This window comes from Hyaena hyaena, unplaced genomic scaffold, assembly GCF_003009895.1.
Source record: "Hyaena hyaena isolate Hyena2069 unplaced genomic scaffold, ASM300989v1 scaffold_75, whole genome shotgun sequence".
Lineage (NCBI taxonomy): Eukaryota > Metazoa > Chordata > Mammalia > Carnivora > Hyaenidae > Hyaena > Hyaena hyaena.
Genome location: NW_024080707.1, coordinates 1,632,332 through 1,654,099, shown reverse-complemented (window position 1 = coordinate 1,654,099; position 21,768 = coordinate 1,632,332). Strand labels below are relative to the sequence as shown.

The 21,768-nt window shown below is 33.3% G+C and overlaps 1 protein-coding gene across 1 annotated transcript in view; it reads right to left on the bottom strand.

Moving 5' to 3' along the window:
• RAVER2 (ribonucleoprotein, PTB binding 2) overlaps positions 1–21,768 on the bottom strand; it is an 87,649-nt gene that overhangs the window by 23,178 nt on the left and 42,703 nt on the right. The window contains exons 6-11 of the mRNA XM_039233415.1: positions 18,777–18,862; positions 16,956–17,060; positions 16,685–16,796; positions 14,502–14,770; positions 7,136–7,247; positions 5,666–5,802 (exon numbers count right to left, since the gene is read on the bottom strand). Coding sequence (XP_039089346.1) covers positions 5,666–5,802; positions 7,136–7,247; positions 14,502–14,770; positions 16,685–16,796; positions 16,956–17,060; positions 18,777–18,862 — 821 coding nt within the window. The remainder of the gene's footprint in view (positions 1–5,665; positions 5,803–7,135; positions 7,248–14,501; positions 14,771–16,684; positions 16,797–16,955; positions 17,061–18,776; positions 18,863–21,768) is intronic.

Sequence of the window (21,768 nt, the reverse complement as noted above, 5' to 3'; positions counted from 1 at the left end):
CAACTGAACCACTCAGGTATCTCCAAAATAGACTTTAAAACAAAGACTATAAGAGTCAAAGAAGGATACGGTATAATAATAAGGGGAACAATCCAACAAGAGAATACAACAATTATAAATATTTATGCTCCCAATATGGAAACACCCAAATACATAAGACTGTTAATAACAAACATAAAAGAAATAACCAATAGTAATACAATAACGGTAGGGAACTTTAACATCCCACTTACATTGATGGACAGATACTCTAAATAGAAAGTCAACAGGGAAACAATGGTTTGGAATGACACACTGGACCAAATGAATTTAACAGACATATTCAGAACATTCTATCCTACAACAGCAGGATACACATTCTCTCAAGCACATATGGAGCATTCTCTGGAACAGATAACATATTAGGCCACAAAACAAGTCTCAACAAATTCAAAAAGATCAAAAACAGATCATGCATCTTTTTTTGGACAACACTATTAAAAACTAACCACAAGAAAAAATCTGGAAAGAGCACAAATACACAGAGGTTAAAATAACATGCCATTAAACAATGAAAGGGTCATTCCTGAAATCACAGAAAAATCAATAACTACATGAAAACACATGAAAATGAAAGCATGACAGTCCAAAATCTTTTGGATGTAGCCAAAGCTGTTCTAAGAGGGAAGTTTACAGCAATAAAGGTGTAGCTCAAGTAGCAAGAAAAATCACAAACAACCTAACCTTACATCTAAAGGAGCTAGGAAAAGAAGAGCAAATAAAACCAAAACCCAGCAAAATAAGGAAATAATAAAAATTAGAGCAGAAATAAATGATATAGAAACAAACAAAAAAATAGAACAATGAAACCAAGAGCTGTTTCTTTCAAAAGATCAACATTGATTAACCTTTAACAAGATTCATTTAGAGAGAGAGAGAGAACACCAAATAAACAAAATTACCAATGAAAGAGGAGAAATAGCAACAGATTTAACAGACATACTCCGAATATCCATCCTAAAACACATGTTATCCGTAACAGACATAGCCATCCTAAAACACATGGATACTCATATGAAAACCTATATGCCAACAAACTGGACAACTTAGAAGACACAGATAAATTCCTAGAAAGATATAATCTACCAAAACTAGGGCAGAGAAAAACAGAAAATTTAAACTGACCAATCACCAGTGAGGAAATTGAATCAGAAATGAAATAACTTCCCCAAACCAAAAATCCAGGACAAGATGGCTTCACAGGCGAATTCTACCAAACTTTTAAAAAAGAGTTAATACCTACTCTTCTCAAACTGTTCCAAAAAACAGAAGAGGAAGGAAAACTTCTAAATTCTATGAGGCCAGTATCAACCTGATACCAAAACTAGATACAGACATTGCCCCCCACCCCAGACACAGACAAAGAGAAGTACGGGCCAAGATCTCTCGTGAATATAGATGTAAAAATAAAAATCCTCAATACTCTACAATTAAGGGGAAATTTTCCCCCCAAGACACAAGAATGGGTCAATATTCACAAAACAATCAACATGATACATCATATCAATAAGACAAAGGATAAAAACTCTATAATCATTTTAAAAGATTCAGAAAAAGCATTTGACAAAGTATGACATGTACTCATGATAAAACCTCTCTGCAAAGTAGGTCTAGAGGAAACATTTATCAAAATAATAAAAGCAGTATTTGAAAAACCCACAGCGAACACTATATATACACTGTGGGGAAAAACTGAGAGCCTTCCCTTATGGTCAGGAACAAGATGAGGATGTCCACTCTCACCACTTTATTCAACACAGTACTGCAAGTCCTAGGCACAGCATTTAGGCAACTTAAAGAAATAAAAGGCATCTAAATTAGTAAAGAAGAAGTAAAATTCAGCATTTGTAGATGACTTGATACAATACATAGAAAACCCTAAGGACTCCACTAAAAAACTACTAGAAGTGATAAATGAATTCAGTAAAGTCAGAGGATATAAAACCAATGTACAAAAATCTGTTGCATTCTTATACACTAATAATAAAAATACAATTCTGAGGTGCCTGGATGGCTCAGTTTCAGCTCAGGTCATGATCTCATGGTTCATGAGATCAAGCCTCATGTGGGGCTCTGTGCTGACAGTGTGGAACCTGCTTGGGATTCTTCTCTCTGCCCCTTGGCCCACTTGTGCTCTCTCTCAAACTTTATTAAAAAATAAATAAAAGTACAATCCCATTTATTACTGCACATATAAATACATTAAACATCTAGGAATAAACTTAACCAAAGGGTGAAAGATCTATACTCTGAAAACTATAAAACACTGATGAAAGAAATTCAAGATGATACAAAGAAATGGCAAGACATTGATGCTCATGAATTGGAAAAATCAGTATTATTAAAATGTCTATACTACCCAAAGCCATCTACAGATTTAATGGAGTGCCTATTAAAGTACCAACAGCATTTTTTACAGAACTAGAACGAATAATCCTAAAATCTATATGGATCCACAAAGGACCTCAAAGAGCCAAAGCAATCTTGGGAAAGAAAAAACAAAATGAGGTGTCACAATTCCAGATTTCAAGTTATATTACAAAGTGGTAGTAATTAAAACAGAATACTACTGGAATAAAAGCAGACACACAGATCAGTGGAATAGGAGAGAGAGCCCAGAAATAAACCCACAATCACATGGCCATTTAATCTTCAACAGGAGGAATCAATACCCAATGTGACAAAGATGGTCTCTTCAACCAGTGGTGCTGGAGTAACTGGAAGAATGAAACTGAACCACTTTCTTTCACCATACACAAGAATAGACTAAAATGGATTAATGACCTAAATGTGAGGGATGAAACCATAAAAATACTTGAAGAGAGCATAGGCAGTATTCTCTCTGCCACTGGTCATAGCAACACTTTCCTAGAGGTCTCCTGAGGCAGGGGAAATAAAAGCAAAAATAAACTACTGGGACTACATCAAAATAAAAAGCTTCTGCACAGCAAGGGAAATCAATAGCAAGAATAAAAGGCAATCTACTGGATGGGAGAAGATATTTGCAAATGACATATCTGATAAAGGGTTAGTATCCAAAATATACAACCCAACACCCAAAAATGAACAATCCATTTAAAAAATGGGCAGAAGGCATGAATAGACATTTCTCCAAAGAAGACACATAGATGACCAACAGACAAATGAAAAGATGTTCAACATCACTCATCACCAGGGAAATGCAAATCAAAACTATAATGAGATGTCACCTCATACCTGTCAGAATGGCTAAAACAAAAAAGTTAAAAAACAACAAGAGTTGGCGAGCATGGGGAGGAAAAGGGAACCTCTCGTGCTGTTGAGAATGCAAACCGATGCAGCCACTCTGGAAGACAAGATTGAGATTCCTCAAAATATTAAAAATAGAACTACTGTAGGATCCAGAAATATTAGCATTGAACATTTACCCCCAAAATACAAAAACATTAATTCAAAAGGATACATGCACCCCTATGTTTACTGCAGCACTATTTACAATAGCCAATATATGGAAGCAGCCCAAGTGTCCGCTGACAGATGAATGGATAAAGATGTGGTACATATATGCAAGCAACATGCTTCAGTCATAAAAAGTATGAAATCTTGCCATTTGCAACAATATAAGTGGAGCTAGAGAGTACTATGCTGAGCAATAGAAATCAGAGAAAGACAAATACCATATGATCTCACTCATATGTGGAATTTAAGAAACAAAACAAACAAGCACGGGGGAAAAAAGAGACAAACCACGAAACAGACTCAAAGTGATGGTTACAGAGAAGAGGTGGTAGGGGAAATGGTGGATGGGATTAAAGAGTACATATATCATGATAAAATTAAGTGATGAAAAATAAAAAAGTTAAATCATACATGTTTAAATTTTTAAAAATGTGCTTCCTTCTGTTTATAAAAGTATTTTTTGTTCCTTATAAAAAAAAGATAAAATTATATAGGACTATATTTTATAAATTTTAAAAATTAACAAGAGATTATGAAACATTTACCATGAGTTTACATGGTATTTTACATGATTTTTAATATTTGCATTGTATATCTAGGATAAATATGACATGATTTGTTTACTTAGTCTCATAAATTATTGGAAATTTAGGCTGTTTCTAATTTACAGAACTATAAATTATTTATAAATGATTTTACACATCTCTGAGAATTCCCTTGGATTCTATCACCTGTAAATATAATAGGCATACAATTAATGTCCTTATCTCAATCATTACTTAAAAATGTTAATAGGGGCGCCCGGGTGGCTTAGTCGGTTAAGCGTCCGACTTTCGCCCAGGTCATGATCTCGCGTTTCGTGGGTTCGAGCCCCGCTTTGGGCTCTGTGCTGACTGCCAGCTCAGAGCCTGGAGCCTATTTCAGAGTCTGTGTCTCCCTCTCTCTCTGACCCTCCCTTGCTCACGCTGTCTCTCTCTCTCTCTCTCCCCCCTAGAAATAAAAATATTTTAAAAAATGTTAATAAAGGAACAAAAATGGAGTCATATGAAACATGTAAGAGAATGCTTTCCAAGTTGTATTAATTCATGACTACTAGTCCTTAGATACAGGTCTGTTGCCACCTACTTATATCATCTTTTAACCCATATTTCTCCATCTTTTCCACAGATAGGTTGGAGACTATTATATAGTATTCTAATACCCTGCTGCACCATTTTTTACAGACTCTATTACACCTGTGTTTCTAGTATCCTGTCGTTAAAGCGTAACAAGAAATCAGTTCCAAGTGAATTCACATAGGTTTTCTTTTCTAAGGTTTTAGAGACAGGTGAGGCAAACACAGTTGCTCCAAGGAAATCAAAGTGGAAGCACTGCTCACACAGATAGGACAGAGCAGAGGAGCTGATATGCTGAGAAATCAGAAAGAATCAGAACTGTTGATTATAAGACTCTCATGATTATATAATCCTATACTAACATGATATATACTCTCCGCTTAAGCCACTGAAAATAACCTGAAGGAGAAAAGGTCAGAGTAAAATTGACTTATTTAAATAGTGGGACAATGTACCTTTTGAATAGAATACTTTTTATGTTAGTGACTGATTGGTTTAAATGTCAGAATAATGCCTGCAATTATGATCATGTTTCTGTGTCAGTAAGCAGGGGTGAAGAACAGAGGCATTTCCTTGGGTTCCTTACTCAGGTGTACCTTGATATAAACCAGAAGTCAGCAGAGTTTCTGTAAAGAGCCAGAGAGTAAGTATTTAATCTTATGAGTCCTTTAGTCTCCAATGTAGCTATTCAACTTGACCATTGTAGCACAACAGCACCATAGACAATATGTAAATGAATGGATGTGGCTGTATTCCGATCAAATTTTATGTATAAAACAGGTAGGGGGCTAGCTCTGGTCTATAGTTTGTTGACCACTAGTCAACAAACACTGAGTAAACACTGAGAGGTAAATACCAAGTAAAATGGTAGTTAATTTCTTGAACATGGCCTAAAATACCAAACGAGCAAGGAATACTATATAGATGAATGCAATTTTATTTTCCTATGGTATTTCCTATGATATTAAAGGAATCACAATTTCAATTATAGGAATCACAATTACAGGAATATGAGCTCAATATATAGTTGAGCCAATTTTTCTAGATACCATCAAAACCTGAGAATCATTTACCTGTGCATAATCACCAAAAGGTTGAGAATAAGAAATGCACTTTTCCAACATGTGTTGTGATTCACTTCCCTGAGAGATTACATCCAGAATGTTGCCTGCAATTCCAGTCTTCTGTAGGGTGGTTTTACTTGCAGGGGCTAAAGGCAAAATCAATAATATTTCAGCTAAAAGTTGTTTTATTATAAGTTATAAGCAAAATACAGAATATTCCAAAGTAGAAAACAAACTTTCATTTGCCAGTATATGTCTATATTTTTTATGCCCAAGGGAAAAATATATAGTATTGATGTTGTCTTGTTCATTTAAAGCAACTGAAAATGGAAGTTTGCCCTATGGGTAAATAATTTTGATGGAAACATTTTTCGGACCTATATCCAATCTCTAAAAGAAGGCAAATAAAATGTAAACTAACCATTCTTGTTAACGCAATAGTTGTAACCATCCATTTTTAAATGTGGTAAATATGTGATATCAAAGAAGCACGTTACATTTTTTTCTGGCTCTTTAAAAAAAATTACAAATCAATGTCTAGATTCAAGAAGATACTTTATAAAATACAAAGAATGTATGTTAAAATCTTTAATCTCTTTTCATTCAATCCTACTCTTTTTTTCCAGGGGTAACAGTTTAGAATTTATTTTCCAAAATTTACTGTATGCATTTATACATTAAATATGCACACATAAGAATATGCAGCTATAAACACAAATGGAATCTCTTTATGCATATATTGGCTTTTTCCACTTAATTTGCTTTAGAGATAATTTCATATTAGTACATGTAGCTCTCCCTCAATTACCAAAAAAAAAAATTGTATTATATTCTATTTTATGATTAACTACTTTTTTATTTAACCATTCCACTATTGATGAACATTAAGGGACTTTTCTGTTACACCAACTGACAGCCAACATTGTAGTGAATATCCTAGTACCTAGATCATACCACATTTGTGATTTTTCCTTATAATTACAATTAATTTATCCCAACTGAAGGCCTGAGAAGGTCTCTAAAAAAGTAAATAAGAGTTCAACCTATGCCAATTATCATTAGCTTAGATATTCTGGGGTAGTTTGCAAATATTCTGGATATATTAGATTACTTAGATAGTATATAGTATATACTCTAAGTATATTAGATTACATAGATATAAAAATATGGTTCCATATGTATTGCAAAGCCTTAAGAGTATTGTCAATAATTCCTTTGCTCAATTATTTTTTATGATTCAAAAATTCAATACATTAATTATATTCTTAATAAAACATTACAAAAGACATTTTCCTTAAATAATTAGAATGCACTTTAAGTATCTTAATTTTTGTTACTCTTTCAATTTAAAGGCTGGTCATATTTTAGGCTTTAATTCGTCAATGAGCATTATTTGCTCCCATTAAATTACAAAAATAAAACTCGTTATGGAAAATATTCAGTACAACTACAAAATATTAATACTGAGCTCTCACTTACCTGATAAGCACACACTGGGCAACACACTTGCCAAGTTCAAGTATGGATTTTTACTGAGCCGTATTTCTTTTGGTGGTTCTCCTAACAGTGATGTCTGATGCTTAGAAGCAGCCTATTTGTCAAAAACAAAAGAGTAAGTGCTTAATAAGAGGTACAAGAAAATAAAAATGCAGAAAAGGTAATGTTTATTCTTCAGTAAATTCAATCTAGTGTAATAAAAATCTGTGGAACCTAACATTTGAACATATTTAGTTATGGGATATTTCTGGATATTGATTAAAAATATCACATTCCACTTGCTATTAGTTTTTTTTTTTTAACTCCTCTAGAACCATAAATCTTCAGAACTGAAAGAAAATTAAAGGCCTTCATGTAAATCCTTCTCATTTGAATTAGGAGGGAATTCATCTTCATAAGAAAAAACAAATCCCATACCTCTTTTCCAGAAATTTTGTTATCCACATTTTCTTATTAAGATTTTTATTTTATATTCAGCCAAATGATAAAGGAAAGGTTGTTTATCTTTGGTTCTAAGATAAGTGGATTTAACAAGATCCAAATACACATTTAGATGATAACCCTAGAAATTCACATTTCTTGACAAGATATGCTATCAATATAATTTTATGTAACTAGGTATAAGGGTTCTAGTATTTCTTTAAAAGAAAAGGGTTGATTCTTCAGATCATTTCATTTTCTTCCAACAGAAATTTTTACTTTTTGTTCGCAGTTGGTAAAAATTTTTAAAGAAGACAATTCAGATTACTATAATTAAAGTTAAAGCTATCAGCTAAGTTTTCATTTCCAAATCAATTTTTATTTTGTTCTCTAAGAAGAATGAAAAAAATATAGTTTCAGGTGCTTATTTCTATATTTGAGAGCCAGAGCTCCTTTTATTTGTTCTTTGCCTGGCCAATATTAGTGTATTTGGATTGAGAAACCTATCTTGCATCTCTTCATAAGTCCCAAAGTAGTCCAGATTTGCTTGTGATATGTAAATCCCAGATGTAGATGTATTCATCCATTCATACGTGTTTACTGAATGTTACTATGCTTCAGGCACTGTGGTGGGCACTGATGATAAATACCAAAATGAGTAAGACAGGAACACTACCCGTAAGAAACCCACAGTCAAGTAGATACAACAGCTCAAAAGCAGTCCCAGATGGAACCATAAGATTCTAGGAGGGAGCTAAAACCATTAGTTATTTACCAAAGGACAGCATATAGCATGAGGAAAGACAATGCTTTAGAAAGAATTCAGTAACTGAGTAAAGGTAGCCAGCAAAGCACTCTCAGATATTGTTTCTAAAGTACTTACATTGCCAAGGTAATCAGATTCCATCCTATCAGGGGTTCTCAACTCTAGCTATGAAAGAGAATCAATTATAAAATTTTAAAAAGTACAGAGTCTGCCAACAAAGAAAAGCCCTGGACCAAATGGCTTCACTGGATAATTCGATAAGACATTTAAGGAGGAATTAAAACCAATTCTTCTCAAACTCTTCCACAAAACTGATAAAGAAAGAATACTTCTTAACTCATTCTATGAGACCAGCATTGCCCTAGTACCGCGGCCAGATAGTCACTACAAAAAAGAAACAAAATTACAGACCAATATCGAATATCTCTTATAACTATTTGTGCTAAAATCACCAACAAAACACTAACAAGCCAAATTTAGTGGATTTTTAAAAGGGTTATATGCCATAACCAACTGGGATTTATTCCTAGAATGCAAGGATGATTCAACATACAAAAATCATTCAGTGTAATACACTACATTAACAGAATGGAGAAAAAAACCACATGATCACCTCAACTGATACAGAAAAAGCATCTAACAAAATTTAACACTTTCATGAATAAAATTCAACATGATCAACACATTAGGAATAGAGAGAAATTGCCTTAATACAACAAAAGTTATATATGAAAAGGCAACATTACACTCAATGGTCAAACACTGAAATATTTCCCTGTAACATCAAAAATAAGACAAAGGTGTCTGCTTTCACCACTTCTGTTCAACAGAGTATTAGAAGTTTTAGCCAGAGGAATTAGGCACAGAAAAGAAAAGGCATCCAAACTAGAGCGGCAGAATTAAAGTCGTCTCTGCTTGCAGATGACTTGAAAACTCTAAGTAGTGTGTACACACACACACACACACACACACACACTATTAGAGCAAATGAATTCAGCAAATTTTCAGGATATAAAATCAACCTACAAAAATCAATTACATTTCTACACACTAATAATGAACAATCCAAAAAGAAAATTAACAATTTCACTTACAACATAATCAAAAAGAATAAATACTTAAGAATTAACCAAACTAAGAAGGAAAAATATTTGTCCACTAAAAACTACACAACATGGCTGCAAGTGATATTTAAGCAGAAACCCTTATTTCTCTAATAAAGTGATTAAAGCCAAAACTTTATTGACAAAGTGAGAGATTAAGCCATGAAAACATCTAAGACTGCACTGTCTGACATGGCAGCCACTAGCTACACGTGACTACATACAAAATGTGGATAGTTTAAACTGAGATGTTTGTGAAATTTAAAATATATACTAAATCTCAAAGAGTACCAAAGAAAGAATGCAAAGTATCTTAAGAGCTTAGTATATATTACATTTGGTAATAGTATTTTGAATATGCTGGGTTAAATATTAAAAATTCAAAAAATATTGCTGAAATAAATGACATAAATAAATGGAAAGGCATTCTATGTTCATGGATTTGAAGACATAATGTTGTTAAAATATCAATATTAACCAGCGTGATCTCCAGATTCAATACAATCTCTATCAAAATTCCAACTTTTCTTTGTAGAAAAAGAAAAATCTATCCTGAAATTCATACAGAATTTCAATGGACCCCCAAAACAGTAAAAATAATGTTGAAAAAGGTGAAATATAATAACAAGAATAGAAACTCATACTTTGTGATTTCAAACTTACTACAAAGCTACAGTACTCTCAACAGTATAGTACTGGCATAAAGACAGACACACAGACAAATGGAATAGAATAGAAAGCCCAGAAATAAGTCCGTGTGTATATGGTTAAATGATTTTTGACAATATTCAATGGGAGAAAGAACAGTCTTTTCAACAAAAGTGCTGGGAAATCTGGGTATCACATGTAAAAGAATAAAGTGGATCCTCACCCTACACCACATACAAAAATTAACTCAAAGATCAAAGACCAAAATTAAGAGCTAAAATTATAGAACTCTTTAAAGCTTAGGTGGAAAGCTTCATGATATTCATTTTGCCAATGATTTTTTTGGTCTGGCACCAAAAGCAGAAGCAAAAAAAAAAGAAAAGAAAGAAAGGAGAGAAAGAGAAATGAAGGAAGGAAAGAAGAAAGAAAAGGAGGGAAAGAGGGAGAGAACATGATGGAAGGATCATATGTTGAGCCACAAAGTAAGTCTGCACAAATTTAAGAATACTGAAATCATACCAGGTATTATTCTGACTGCAGTGGTATGAAATAGAAATCAAACACAGGAGGGAAACTGGAAAATTCATATACAGCATACTCCTGAACAACCAATATGTCAAAGAAGAAATCAAAAGAGAAGTCAGAAAGTATCCTGACAGCAACGAAAATGGAAGTATATCAAAACTTATGGACAGCAAAAGCAGTTCCAAGAAGAAAGTTTATAGTAATGCATACATGAAGAAAAAAGGTTTCAAACAACCTAACATTACATATCAAGAAACTAGAAAAAGCAAACTAAGCCCAAAATTAGCATAAAGAAGAAAATAGTAACAATTAGAGCAGAAATAAATGAAATACAGACGAGAAAGACAGATCCATGAAACTAAGTGTTGGCATCTTAAAGAGATTAAACACAACAGATAGACCATGACTAGACTAACCAAGAGACAAAGAGAGGACTCCAACAGTTACAAATGAAAGAGGAGACATTAAAACTGATACCACAGAAATACAAGGGATTGTAAGAAACTATTACCAAGAAATATATGCCAACAAATTAGATAACCTACAAAGAAATTCCCAGAAAACTATACCCTATCAAGACCACATCATAATAAAAATAGAAAATCTTATAGACCAATAATGAAGTAAGGAGTAATCAAATAAAAAACCTCCCAACAATGAAAACATAAGAACTAGATGGTGTCACTGGTGAATTCTACCAGACAGTTAAAGAAAAATTAATGCCATTTCTTCTGAAACTCTTGCAAAATGTTCAAGAGGAGGAAACACTTACCTAATTTATTTAACGAGGCCAGCATTACCTTCATACCAAAGCAAGAACACTGCAAGAAAATAAAATTACATACCAATATCCCTGATGAACACAGATGTAAAACTCAACAAAATACTAGCAACCCAAATTCAACAATGCATTAAAGAGATTGTACACCATAGTTAGGATAACTCAAAAATAAACTCACACATGTGGTCAATCAATCTTTGACAAGGGAGCCAAAAATTCACAATGGAAAAAAGGACATCTCTTTAATAAATGGTGGTGGGGAAATTGGATGTCCATATGCTAAAGAATGAGACTGGAACCCTGATCTTATACCACACACAAAAATTCCCTAAAAGTGGATTAAAGACTTAAATACAGGATCAGAAGGCATAAATCCCCTAGGAGAAAATATAGGGAAAAAAGCTCTTTGACATTAGTTTTGGCAATGATTTTTTGGATACAACACCAAAAGCAAAGGCAACAAAAGTAAAAATAAATGAGTGGAAATACATCAAACAAAGCTTCTGTACAGCAAAGGAAAACATCAACAAAATGAAAATACAATCTACTGAATGGGAGGAAACAAACAACCACAATGGGAAACAGTATGGAAGTTCCTAAAAAAATAAACAATTACTGTATGATCCAGCCATCCCATTCCTGGGTATATATTCACAGAACATGAAATCACTATCTCAAGAGTCATCTGCATGCCCATGTTCACTGCAGCAGTATCCCCAACAGACAAGATGTGAAAACAACAGAAGTGCTCTTTGATGGATGAATAAAGAAAACGTGCGTATGTATTCAGTCTTAAATAGGAAAGAAATCTTGCTGTTTGTGATAACAAGGATGGACCTTGAGGGTATTATGTTAAATGAAAAAACTCAGAAAAACGAATACCGTATGATCTTACTTACATGTAGAATTTTTTAAAAAATGAAAAAACAAGCTCATAGGTATAGAAAACAGATTGGTGTTTATCAGAGGCAGAGGTGGGCAAAATGAGTGAAAAAAATTAAAAGGTACAAACTTCTAGTTATGAAATAAATAAGTCGTGGGGATGTGATATACAGCATGGTGACTATAGTAAATAATATCACATTGCATATCTGAAAGTTGCTAAGAGAACAGATCTTAAAAGTTCCTATCATACACAAAAAAATTATAATATATGTATATATGGTAATGGATGTTACCTAGATTTACAGATCATTTTGTAATATGTAAGATGTATCAAATCATTATGTTGTATATCTGAAACTAATATAATGCTGCAATTATATTGGTCAATTATACCTTAATAAAAATATTTCTTAAAAATTAAAGTCTAAAAATCTAAAGTCGAGTTAAACCAAATATGTTTAACAAAAATCAAAAATCTTGCTACATTCTTGGAAAACATACTTTGAAGTTACCTGGTCCAAACTTCTACTGTCAGAAAGAGGGATCACTTCTACAGCAATCTATACCAATGCTCACTTCGTGTCTACTTAATTGTGTTCAGTGACAGGACAGTCACGTCTTTGTGAAATAGTCAAGCTTTTTCTTTGTTTGAAAGCTTCAATTGTTCTTTGTTATATTAAGCCCAAATCTGCTTTATTGTAGGTCATACTTACTGCATTAGTTCTGCCTACTGGTAAAACACAAAATACCATGTGACTAGTTTGAGAATATATATTTTAAATGGATATCCAGCTTGTCTTCCCTGTCAGGGTTACAGGTCTCCATTTCCCTCAGTTTTTTCACAGAACCTGTTTTCCTGGCCCTGCACCACTTCAGCTGTTTTCCTCCTGAAAAGACTCTGCCCATTACGCAAATCACCTCAAATCAAGCTTTTCTAAAGAACTGGCGCTTTCTGTGCAAAAAGATAATAGCATATTCGTGTATGCGTTCTAATTGTTTAATTTCCCTCAAGAACCCAAGAAATTAATACTGCAGATAAATTTATAAAATTCCTTCTACAAGTACTGCCTTAGCTTTCTCAATAAACAGTTGTAGGGCATCCCATCCATACCTGCTGCTATGACTAGCTGACAATAAAACCGCCTCCAAATCAATCTAATTATTTTGACATTTGAAGACAGTCAACTACATGAATTTTTTCCTCACATGCTGCTTATCACCTGAGTTTTATACTACTTACAAACCATAAGGTATTTCAGGGTATGAATAAAAGTTAAATGTACTTTATTCTACCTACCAAGTGACATTTACAAATGTCACTGGTCTAAGGACCAATAAAATAATTGAGTAAAAACTTCCTGAATTAAAACAGAGATTAGATTCTTTTGAGCAGACTAGATGTGAATAACTGCAACATTTTTCAGACAAAATAAAATTGGTTTTGCCTTTAAATATTAAACTAATACCTAATTAGCTATGGAGTATACATTTAGAGTAGAAAAAATAAACATTTTGAAAATCATTATTATTTAATTAGAAAGCCTCATAAATTATATATCATTAGATAAATATTAATGATACTCTTAAGCTTTTCCAAACTATAACTTTTGAACTCAGTTTATATTTTATTTCTAAAATATCAAGCATTTGTGAATATTAGAATTTTCAATTCTAACTGAAATATTAAATTTTAGAAAGCAAATATCTATGAGTAAAGAATCCATATTTAAGTTATTTTACAGACATAAGCTCATTTTACTCAAATTGAAATTATCTTATAGACAAACTGGTAAGTAATTAAGCATAGTCACAAATAACAGCTGACATAACTTACCAAAAGATGGGTTTTTGTTTGCTTATAATAACAGCATTGTTTTGAGAGTGCTATATTTTCTTCTGTTTTGAGAAGTAAATGCACACTATGAAAAAGTCATCATTGCACTGATACATGAACTATCTAGTTTCTAATCCATATTTATACTCATTATTAACTTTCTTTGGAATTTAAAAATACTTAAGATAATTTATACTTCATAAATTACATTACATGCAAAATAAGCCCCACGTTAGAATTCTCCAGAATTAGAATAATTTAAAGTATATTTTTAAAGGAATATACATATATATTCCTGCGGAGTATTTACATACATGTAGTATACACGTGTATGTGTGTGTGTGTGCTCGCGTGCACGTGTGTATGCACAAACACAATTTGCTTACCCCTGAACTTATCTCCGAGCTTCTGGGCTGACTTTGCTGTTGCTTATGGTGTCCGATCAGCAAGCCTCCTGCAGTAAGGTTTGGAAAGCTCTGAAGATAAGCCTGTGACCCTGAGAAAGTTCCTTCTGCCTTCCCCACCGAGGCTGGCTGTTTCTCCTGAGAATTCCCATGCCCTGGCCCGGCTTGCCCAGCAATGTGCTGATTGGGAAAGAATGGTAACATGCCCATTCCAGCTGTTACAGTTGTCTGAGTTGGAATCAGATTAGACGCTGCAGTGAACCACAAATGCAAAAAGGTTTGGTTAGACAAGAGTTCTTCACAACAGTCCTTTGGATTTTTGTTAAGATATGGGCAAAACGTCGAAAAACCTATTTTGTGCTCATGAGAGAAGAGTTAAATTTAAAAGGTGAAGTTAGTGGTTATTAAATAGCAGGTTCCTATTTGGGGGAAAATCCCTATAACAGTAATTGTGCTTTTCTTATTTTCAACAACTTTCAGGATAACCTCAAGGATATTTTTTTAATTCTAAGTTTTAACTGTATATTGTAAAGTATGAGAGCAAAACGTGTGTACTTTTTGGCACTTAAGTTACATCAGGTGGCTTTGTTTGCATGTGCAACCTCTGTAATTGGCCTGCTTCCATATTTGAAGGGAATAATTAAGTCTTCAGTTTAAAAAATTGTCTGACACTTAAAAATAAAGTTACATTAAATCCAACAATAAATTTGATCAGCCAACTTGCACCAGTTCATAAGAGCTGACTGAGGGTATCTTTTCCCAGCTCCTGAATTCAGTGTCTTCACGTGGGTAGTGTGCAATTGGTCATGACTTGTAGTGTTTACACACAGACCTCCACAAATGCTATGAAAATCAAGATTTTTTTTTTTTAGATCTAGAGAGCTGGTTTTTAAAAATCAGCACAACACCGGTTTAGAAAACATTAACATTTGTGAATAGATAGACACCAATTTAACACACGAAAGCTTTACATTTTTATGTAAAGGAAATACCAAGAAATTCTGGAAGAAATTAAAATTTTAATAGAAAAATTTTTAATGATTCCACTTTTTAAAAATCTATGGCTCACAAGTAGAAGAAAAGAGCTAATTTTGATAACTATGTTAAGTCAAATTTATATTTTATAAATTCACTGAACGAATTCCTTAAATTACTTCTAATACTAAATATTTAGAGGTAGATACTTCAGTTCTTCTAGGAATGTATTTATTTGGACATTTTGAATTTTAAATGTTCTTAAAGCAGTGTATGTGAAAGCAAACGGCTTATTATTTAACCTAACATAAATAATAAACATGTGCATAAACTTTTGTTGATACAAAATTTAATTTTTTGGACAGGGCCCATCATACCATAAAAATTTCTACACTTGTCTGTATACTAGTTTAACCTTCACCCAGTTAATTCCAATAGTCAGAATTGATGCACTTATTTGATCATTTGACTTGTTGGCTTTATGTAGAGACAAAATATGCTACCCTATATTTAACTGCAAGTTTTGTTTTGTTCTTTAATTACTGGTGGCTCTTCTCTTTTCCCAGCATAATCACTTCAAACAAATTTCAATTACACCTCAAAGTGAAAGTTCCTTCCAAATCGCATTCCAATAAGAAATCCTGGTATCCCACATGCCCTTGTTTTTCTAAAAAATAATTGCTTTGTTTAAATTTGTCATCTCTTCAGAGCACAGAGTACATGGGTTGCTATTTTTCTTCTACTACTATTTTGGTGATCACATTTAAAAAATAATACAAATAAATAATCAAAGTTTACCAAAATACCACGTATTTCTTTAAAAGCTAAGAGTTTCTCATTCAGGCAAAAATTAAACGGATACCTATATAATATGCTGTCAGCCCAGTGGGCAGCACGTCACCCTCAAAGGGATCTATGTCTTTGCTTCATGCTGCTGTGAACCTTCATCAAATATTAAAGCACATCCAACAGGGGAAATGTGATCTTGGCATGGAAGCAAGTCCATCAATACCTTACCAATAGTTTTCTAATATTAAAAATAGAAAAGCCACGAGGGCTCTTAAAATTTTAAATGACTGACTAAAACTCAAACTCAACCTTTCTGTAAATAAAAGTAGAATACAGGTAAACCATCTTTAAATCTCAAATCTGACTGTTTCTGGACTTCTCTGAAAATGCAGGTCATTTACTTTTATGTGCTTCTCCATGATGACCCAACTCCGTTTTCAAAGTAAGTGCTGACCCCATCCCTACTGCGGTTTGAAGTACCATGGCTGGGGGATCTCCAAGTAAGCCCGGCTTCTGCAAAAGAAGAAAAGAAAGTAAGACTTCTGCTCATGGCAGCAGTATATCACCAAATGAAAAGGCTACCCATGTGAACATTCATAAACAATCTGACCAACAGCCTGAATACAGAAAAGGAATGAACTCAATTCAAAAGAAAAAAATGCCCATACTTACATTATTAGTAGGAATATTCTCAAACTTCATTAATTGTTGCTGTGCCAATGGTACATGAGACAGATTCTGAAGGAATAAATTAGAAGCATTACCCGTAACTGTGCTCTGTGAAAATGATAAAGCATCAGGTTAGTTTAATTTTGAAAAGCTACTTTTCACAGAACCCAATTCATTTTAAAGTTCAATTCTCCAGTTGATCTGAGCAAAAGCAACAGCTTCTTAATATTCTACTTTACTACTTCAGGCAATGCTAACTAATTCTTTTAATAATACAAGATGTGACCATGTGGTCATGAAACTAACTCTACATCCTCTCCTCTTTCTGTCATCCTTCTTCCTCCCCTCACCCCTTTTAGGCTTTATGTCAGTGTCATTCAATCATTTATTTATTCATTTAATCATCCAACACATATTTACTGAGCACTTTCTATGTGCCCAGGCACAGTACTACATAGTGAGAAATACAAAATACGTATGATCTCCCCTCACAGATCTTAGAGGCTCCTGGGGGAGTGAGACATTAATTAACATTAAAAACGTATCATTACAAATGGTGATGAGTATGAAAGAAAAATACAGGAGCTATGAGAATAGGTGGGGATTTGATTTAGGTTGATGAATTCAAGGAAATTGTCCCTGAGGAACTAACACTGGCACAGAGATTTGAAGGTTGTGGAGAAAGAACTAGGTGAAGTCTGGGGGACTTAGGTGGTATTGAGATGGGGAGCACTGCAGGCAGAAGGAACAGTGGGAGCAAAGACCGACGGAGAAGAGAGCAAAGTCCTTTGAGGACCAAAAGCAGGCCACTGTTGCTGGGACTGTGATTCCCAACGAACAGGAGAGGCAGCAGAGGCCAGCTTGGACAGGCCTTCTGGGCAAAATTAAGCATTCTGGTCTTAATTCCAGCTTAACGATAACCCACAACCCTCGGACCAACTATTCTGGTCTTAATTCCAAAATAAAGAGACTACTGTCAACAGTCTGAACTCTCCTCTCATGTCACTCTTCGCAGCTTATTATAATTAATTAACATTTGTTTTCTATATTTGTTGAAATTCTTCAAGAAGAAAGGACTATGAATGTTATGTTCAAAGCTATAGCCTCAATGACCAGCAGAGTGTCTAGTACATGTTAGATTCTCAATATGTTGACTAAGTGAATGAGTAAAGACCCTCTAATGTACAAGGTCCTATGTTAGATTCCAAAAATGGAAAGTAAAAGAGAAATCTTTTTCTTGAAAAGCTTGGTTCAGAACTAGACATTCATTCATTAATCTACATTAATCACCTAGTATATATTAGGGTGGTTTTGTAATTAGGCTTCTATATAGACACAGCCTTAAGCAGTACCAGAAATTAGTGAGTACTATTTATCTCCAATATTATATTTATGTATACAAATTCATTTAAAATACTTATCTGAAAAAGGTAAGAAAAATATTTTTATTATATGAATTATTTTTATATAAACTTTAAAAATTAAGAGTTCCCATTCATTCATTTTTTGCTTTCTGTGAATACTTTGAGTTAAGACCACAAAGGACTGGTTTTGACTACTCATTTCTAGAAAAAAAAAAATGCCACAAAATACACCTCCTGCCTTATTGCCCTATAAAAACAGAAATCAATAAGCAGATAGAACAATACTTCCTTGATCAGCTTAATTTGATCTGATGTCCTCACTGGCTACAGTTATTACTAAGGATTTTTTTTTTTAAGGATAAAATACTCATTTAACTTCTCAAGAATTTTAAATGCTAATAGCAAGCAAATGAGTCACTCCAAATGTTTGATACTTCGGTACTGGATGCCATGTATATACCTGATGTGCTTTATTCAGATGTAAAAATGCAGGGGAGATGGATGGACTCATCAGATGTGGCAAGCTGTGAGGTGTTCCAAGAACTGCTTTAAAGAAATAAAAGTCAATGTTTAACTTCATAATATATATGGGATTAAAAAATAAGACAAACTCAAAAAAGGGCAAATAAATATATTTTTAAAATTTTTAACAAGTTTATTTTAAGGTCAATTACATACTGACCTTGTCATACACGAAGTAATAAGCTCCCTTTCCTGTGATTCAAAACTAGAATTTGATTTCAAATCCAACACCTTCTGTTAAGATAATAAAACACCAAGCCTAGCCTTTCTCTTCTCTAGTGTTAAGGGCAACAACACTAAATCCATGGGGTAGTAAGTATAATACTAACTGAACCCTTGTCATTTGCTCCATATTTTTGTTAGATATTTGGGGTGTGTTGGCAGGGAGTGGGGTGGGCGGGAAAACCAAGAATATACAGTCTTTTCCTCTGAAAAGCTTCCAACCCACTTAAGAAGAGAATATATGTACATAAAAATATTTATATAATAAAAACAAAAGAAACAGAGGTGCCTGGATGGCTCAGTCGGTTAAGCATCTGACTTCGGCTCAGGTCATGATATCACAGTTTGTGGGTTTGAGCCCTGCATCGAGCTCTGTGCTGACAGCTAGTTCAGAGCCTGGAGACTCTTTTGGATTCTGTGTCTCCCTCTCTCTCTGACCCTCCCCTGTTCACACGGTCTCTCTCTCTCTCTCAGAAATTTAAAAAAAAAACTCAAACAAAAAAAAAACAATACTGTACATAGTTGATAAAAGGGATAAGTGGTAGCCACACTTTTTATCAAGTTTGCCTGAGTACAAATACCAGACTATTTATTAAAAGAGATGTTTTCAAAATAAATAATATATAGACAAAACTATGAGATAGAAAATATGTGAAGTAATTTCATGTAATTATTACAGCACAACTAGAAATGGTCAGGCACAGAGAGTGCTTCAAAATGTATTTCATCTTAGGGAGCCTGGTTGGCACCGATGGTAGAACATGCGACTCGTGAGTGGGCCATGAGTTTAAGCCCAACATTGGATTGAGAGCTTACTTTAAAAAAAATAAAGAATTGTATTGTCTTACTTTTAAAAAAAAGAGAAAATAAGTGCTTAAAAAAAGCAATTAATCTAATCAAACACATTTGAAATTCATATATAACATGTCTACAAGTTTATCCCATGTTTTCAAAAGTACAAGTTTTTATTACTTGCCAAACTAGTCCATCTTTAAAATTGCTCAAAAGTGTTTTCTTTGGGGGCGCCTGGTTGGCAGATTATTAGGAAACAGTGATAAAAATGGTCATTTCATAACAATAAAGGGGTCATCAGTAGGATCCAACAATCTTAAATGTGCCTCAAATAACTTCAAAATATAGAAATTTCTAGAACCAAAAAGTAGACAAACCCACACTTATGGTTAGAGATTTCAACACCACCTTTCTTTTTTTCTGTTAGCCACTGTATTTTGTTATAAAACATTAAAAATTAGTTTTTCACAGCTTTTAATGAATACAATATTCTCCAGTTTAAAACAAACACTACCAGAATCAAAACACTCTGGAAATGTCTATAGTCTCACATATAACAGCCCTTATCCTTAACTTCTCCCATTGTGTCCCGTCCTGTGCTCCTCAAGAAGTCTTGAACAACACTATCAATCAACAATAAGTACAAAGGACTATAACAGATCATGACCAAATGAGGTTTACCCTAGTTATAAAAGTTTGGTTTAACATTCAAAAATTAATGTAATTCATCATGCTAGCAGAGCAAACAAAAACAACACTATGATCATCTCAATTAATGGAGACAAGCACTGGATACATTCCAACAATTATCATGATGAAATTTCTCTGCAATATAGAAATAGAAGGCAAAGTTCTCAGCTTGAGAAAGAACATCTGTTAAAAACTATAGCTAATATAACAATAAAAGGATGAGTGTTCTCTCCTCAAGATCAGAAACAATGCAAATATATCCATTCTTACCAGTTCAATGCACAAATTATGCTGTGATTTCTGTCTATTGCAATAAAGCAAGAAAAAGAGGTAAATGTACACATATTGGAAAGGAAGAAGTAAAACTGTGTTTATTTGTAGATTACATGATTGTGTATATAGAAAATTTTAGGAACAAAACCAACAAGAAATAATAAGCTAGGTTGCAAGATATAATATATACAAAATCAAGTGTACTTCCATATGCTAGAAATAAATTCGAAATTGAAATTTAAAAAGCAACTCTATTTAAAATAGTATCAAGAAACATAAAATACTATAAATTACTCTGACAAAATATGTGTAAGATTTGTACCTTGAAAATTACAAACTATTGCTGAGAAAAATTAATAAGACCTTAATTGAGGAAATGTACCATATGTATGGCTCAACCTGAAAACTGTTATCAATACTGCCCAAATTAATATAGACTCCACATAATCCCAATTAAATTACTGCCATTTTGTCATGGAAACTGTCTGGTTCCAAAATTTATATATTAATACAAAGGAGAGAGAATAGGCAAAACAAATATAAGGATTTACACTAACTGATTTCTAGGTTTGTTATAAAGCTGTGTTTATCAAGACAATGAAGTATTGGGATAAAGACAAATATTTAGATGATGAATGGAATAGAATGGAGAATCCAGAGACAGAACCATACATACATAGTGAACTCATCTTCGAAAAAGGCGTCAAGCAATTCAATGGAGAAAGGATAACCTTTTTAAATGATGGTGGAACAACGGTAAAAAAAAATTTACTTGTAACTTTACTTCACACCATAAACAAAACAACATGAACCACAGATCTACATATAAAGGATAAAATTATAAAATTTCTCAAAGAAAATATAAGAGAGCCTCTTAATGACCTAAAATTTGGCAAAGATTTTTAAAGGATTTCTTAAATATGACAAAAGATGTACAAATTATAACAGAAAAA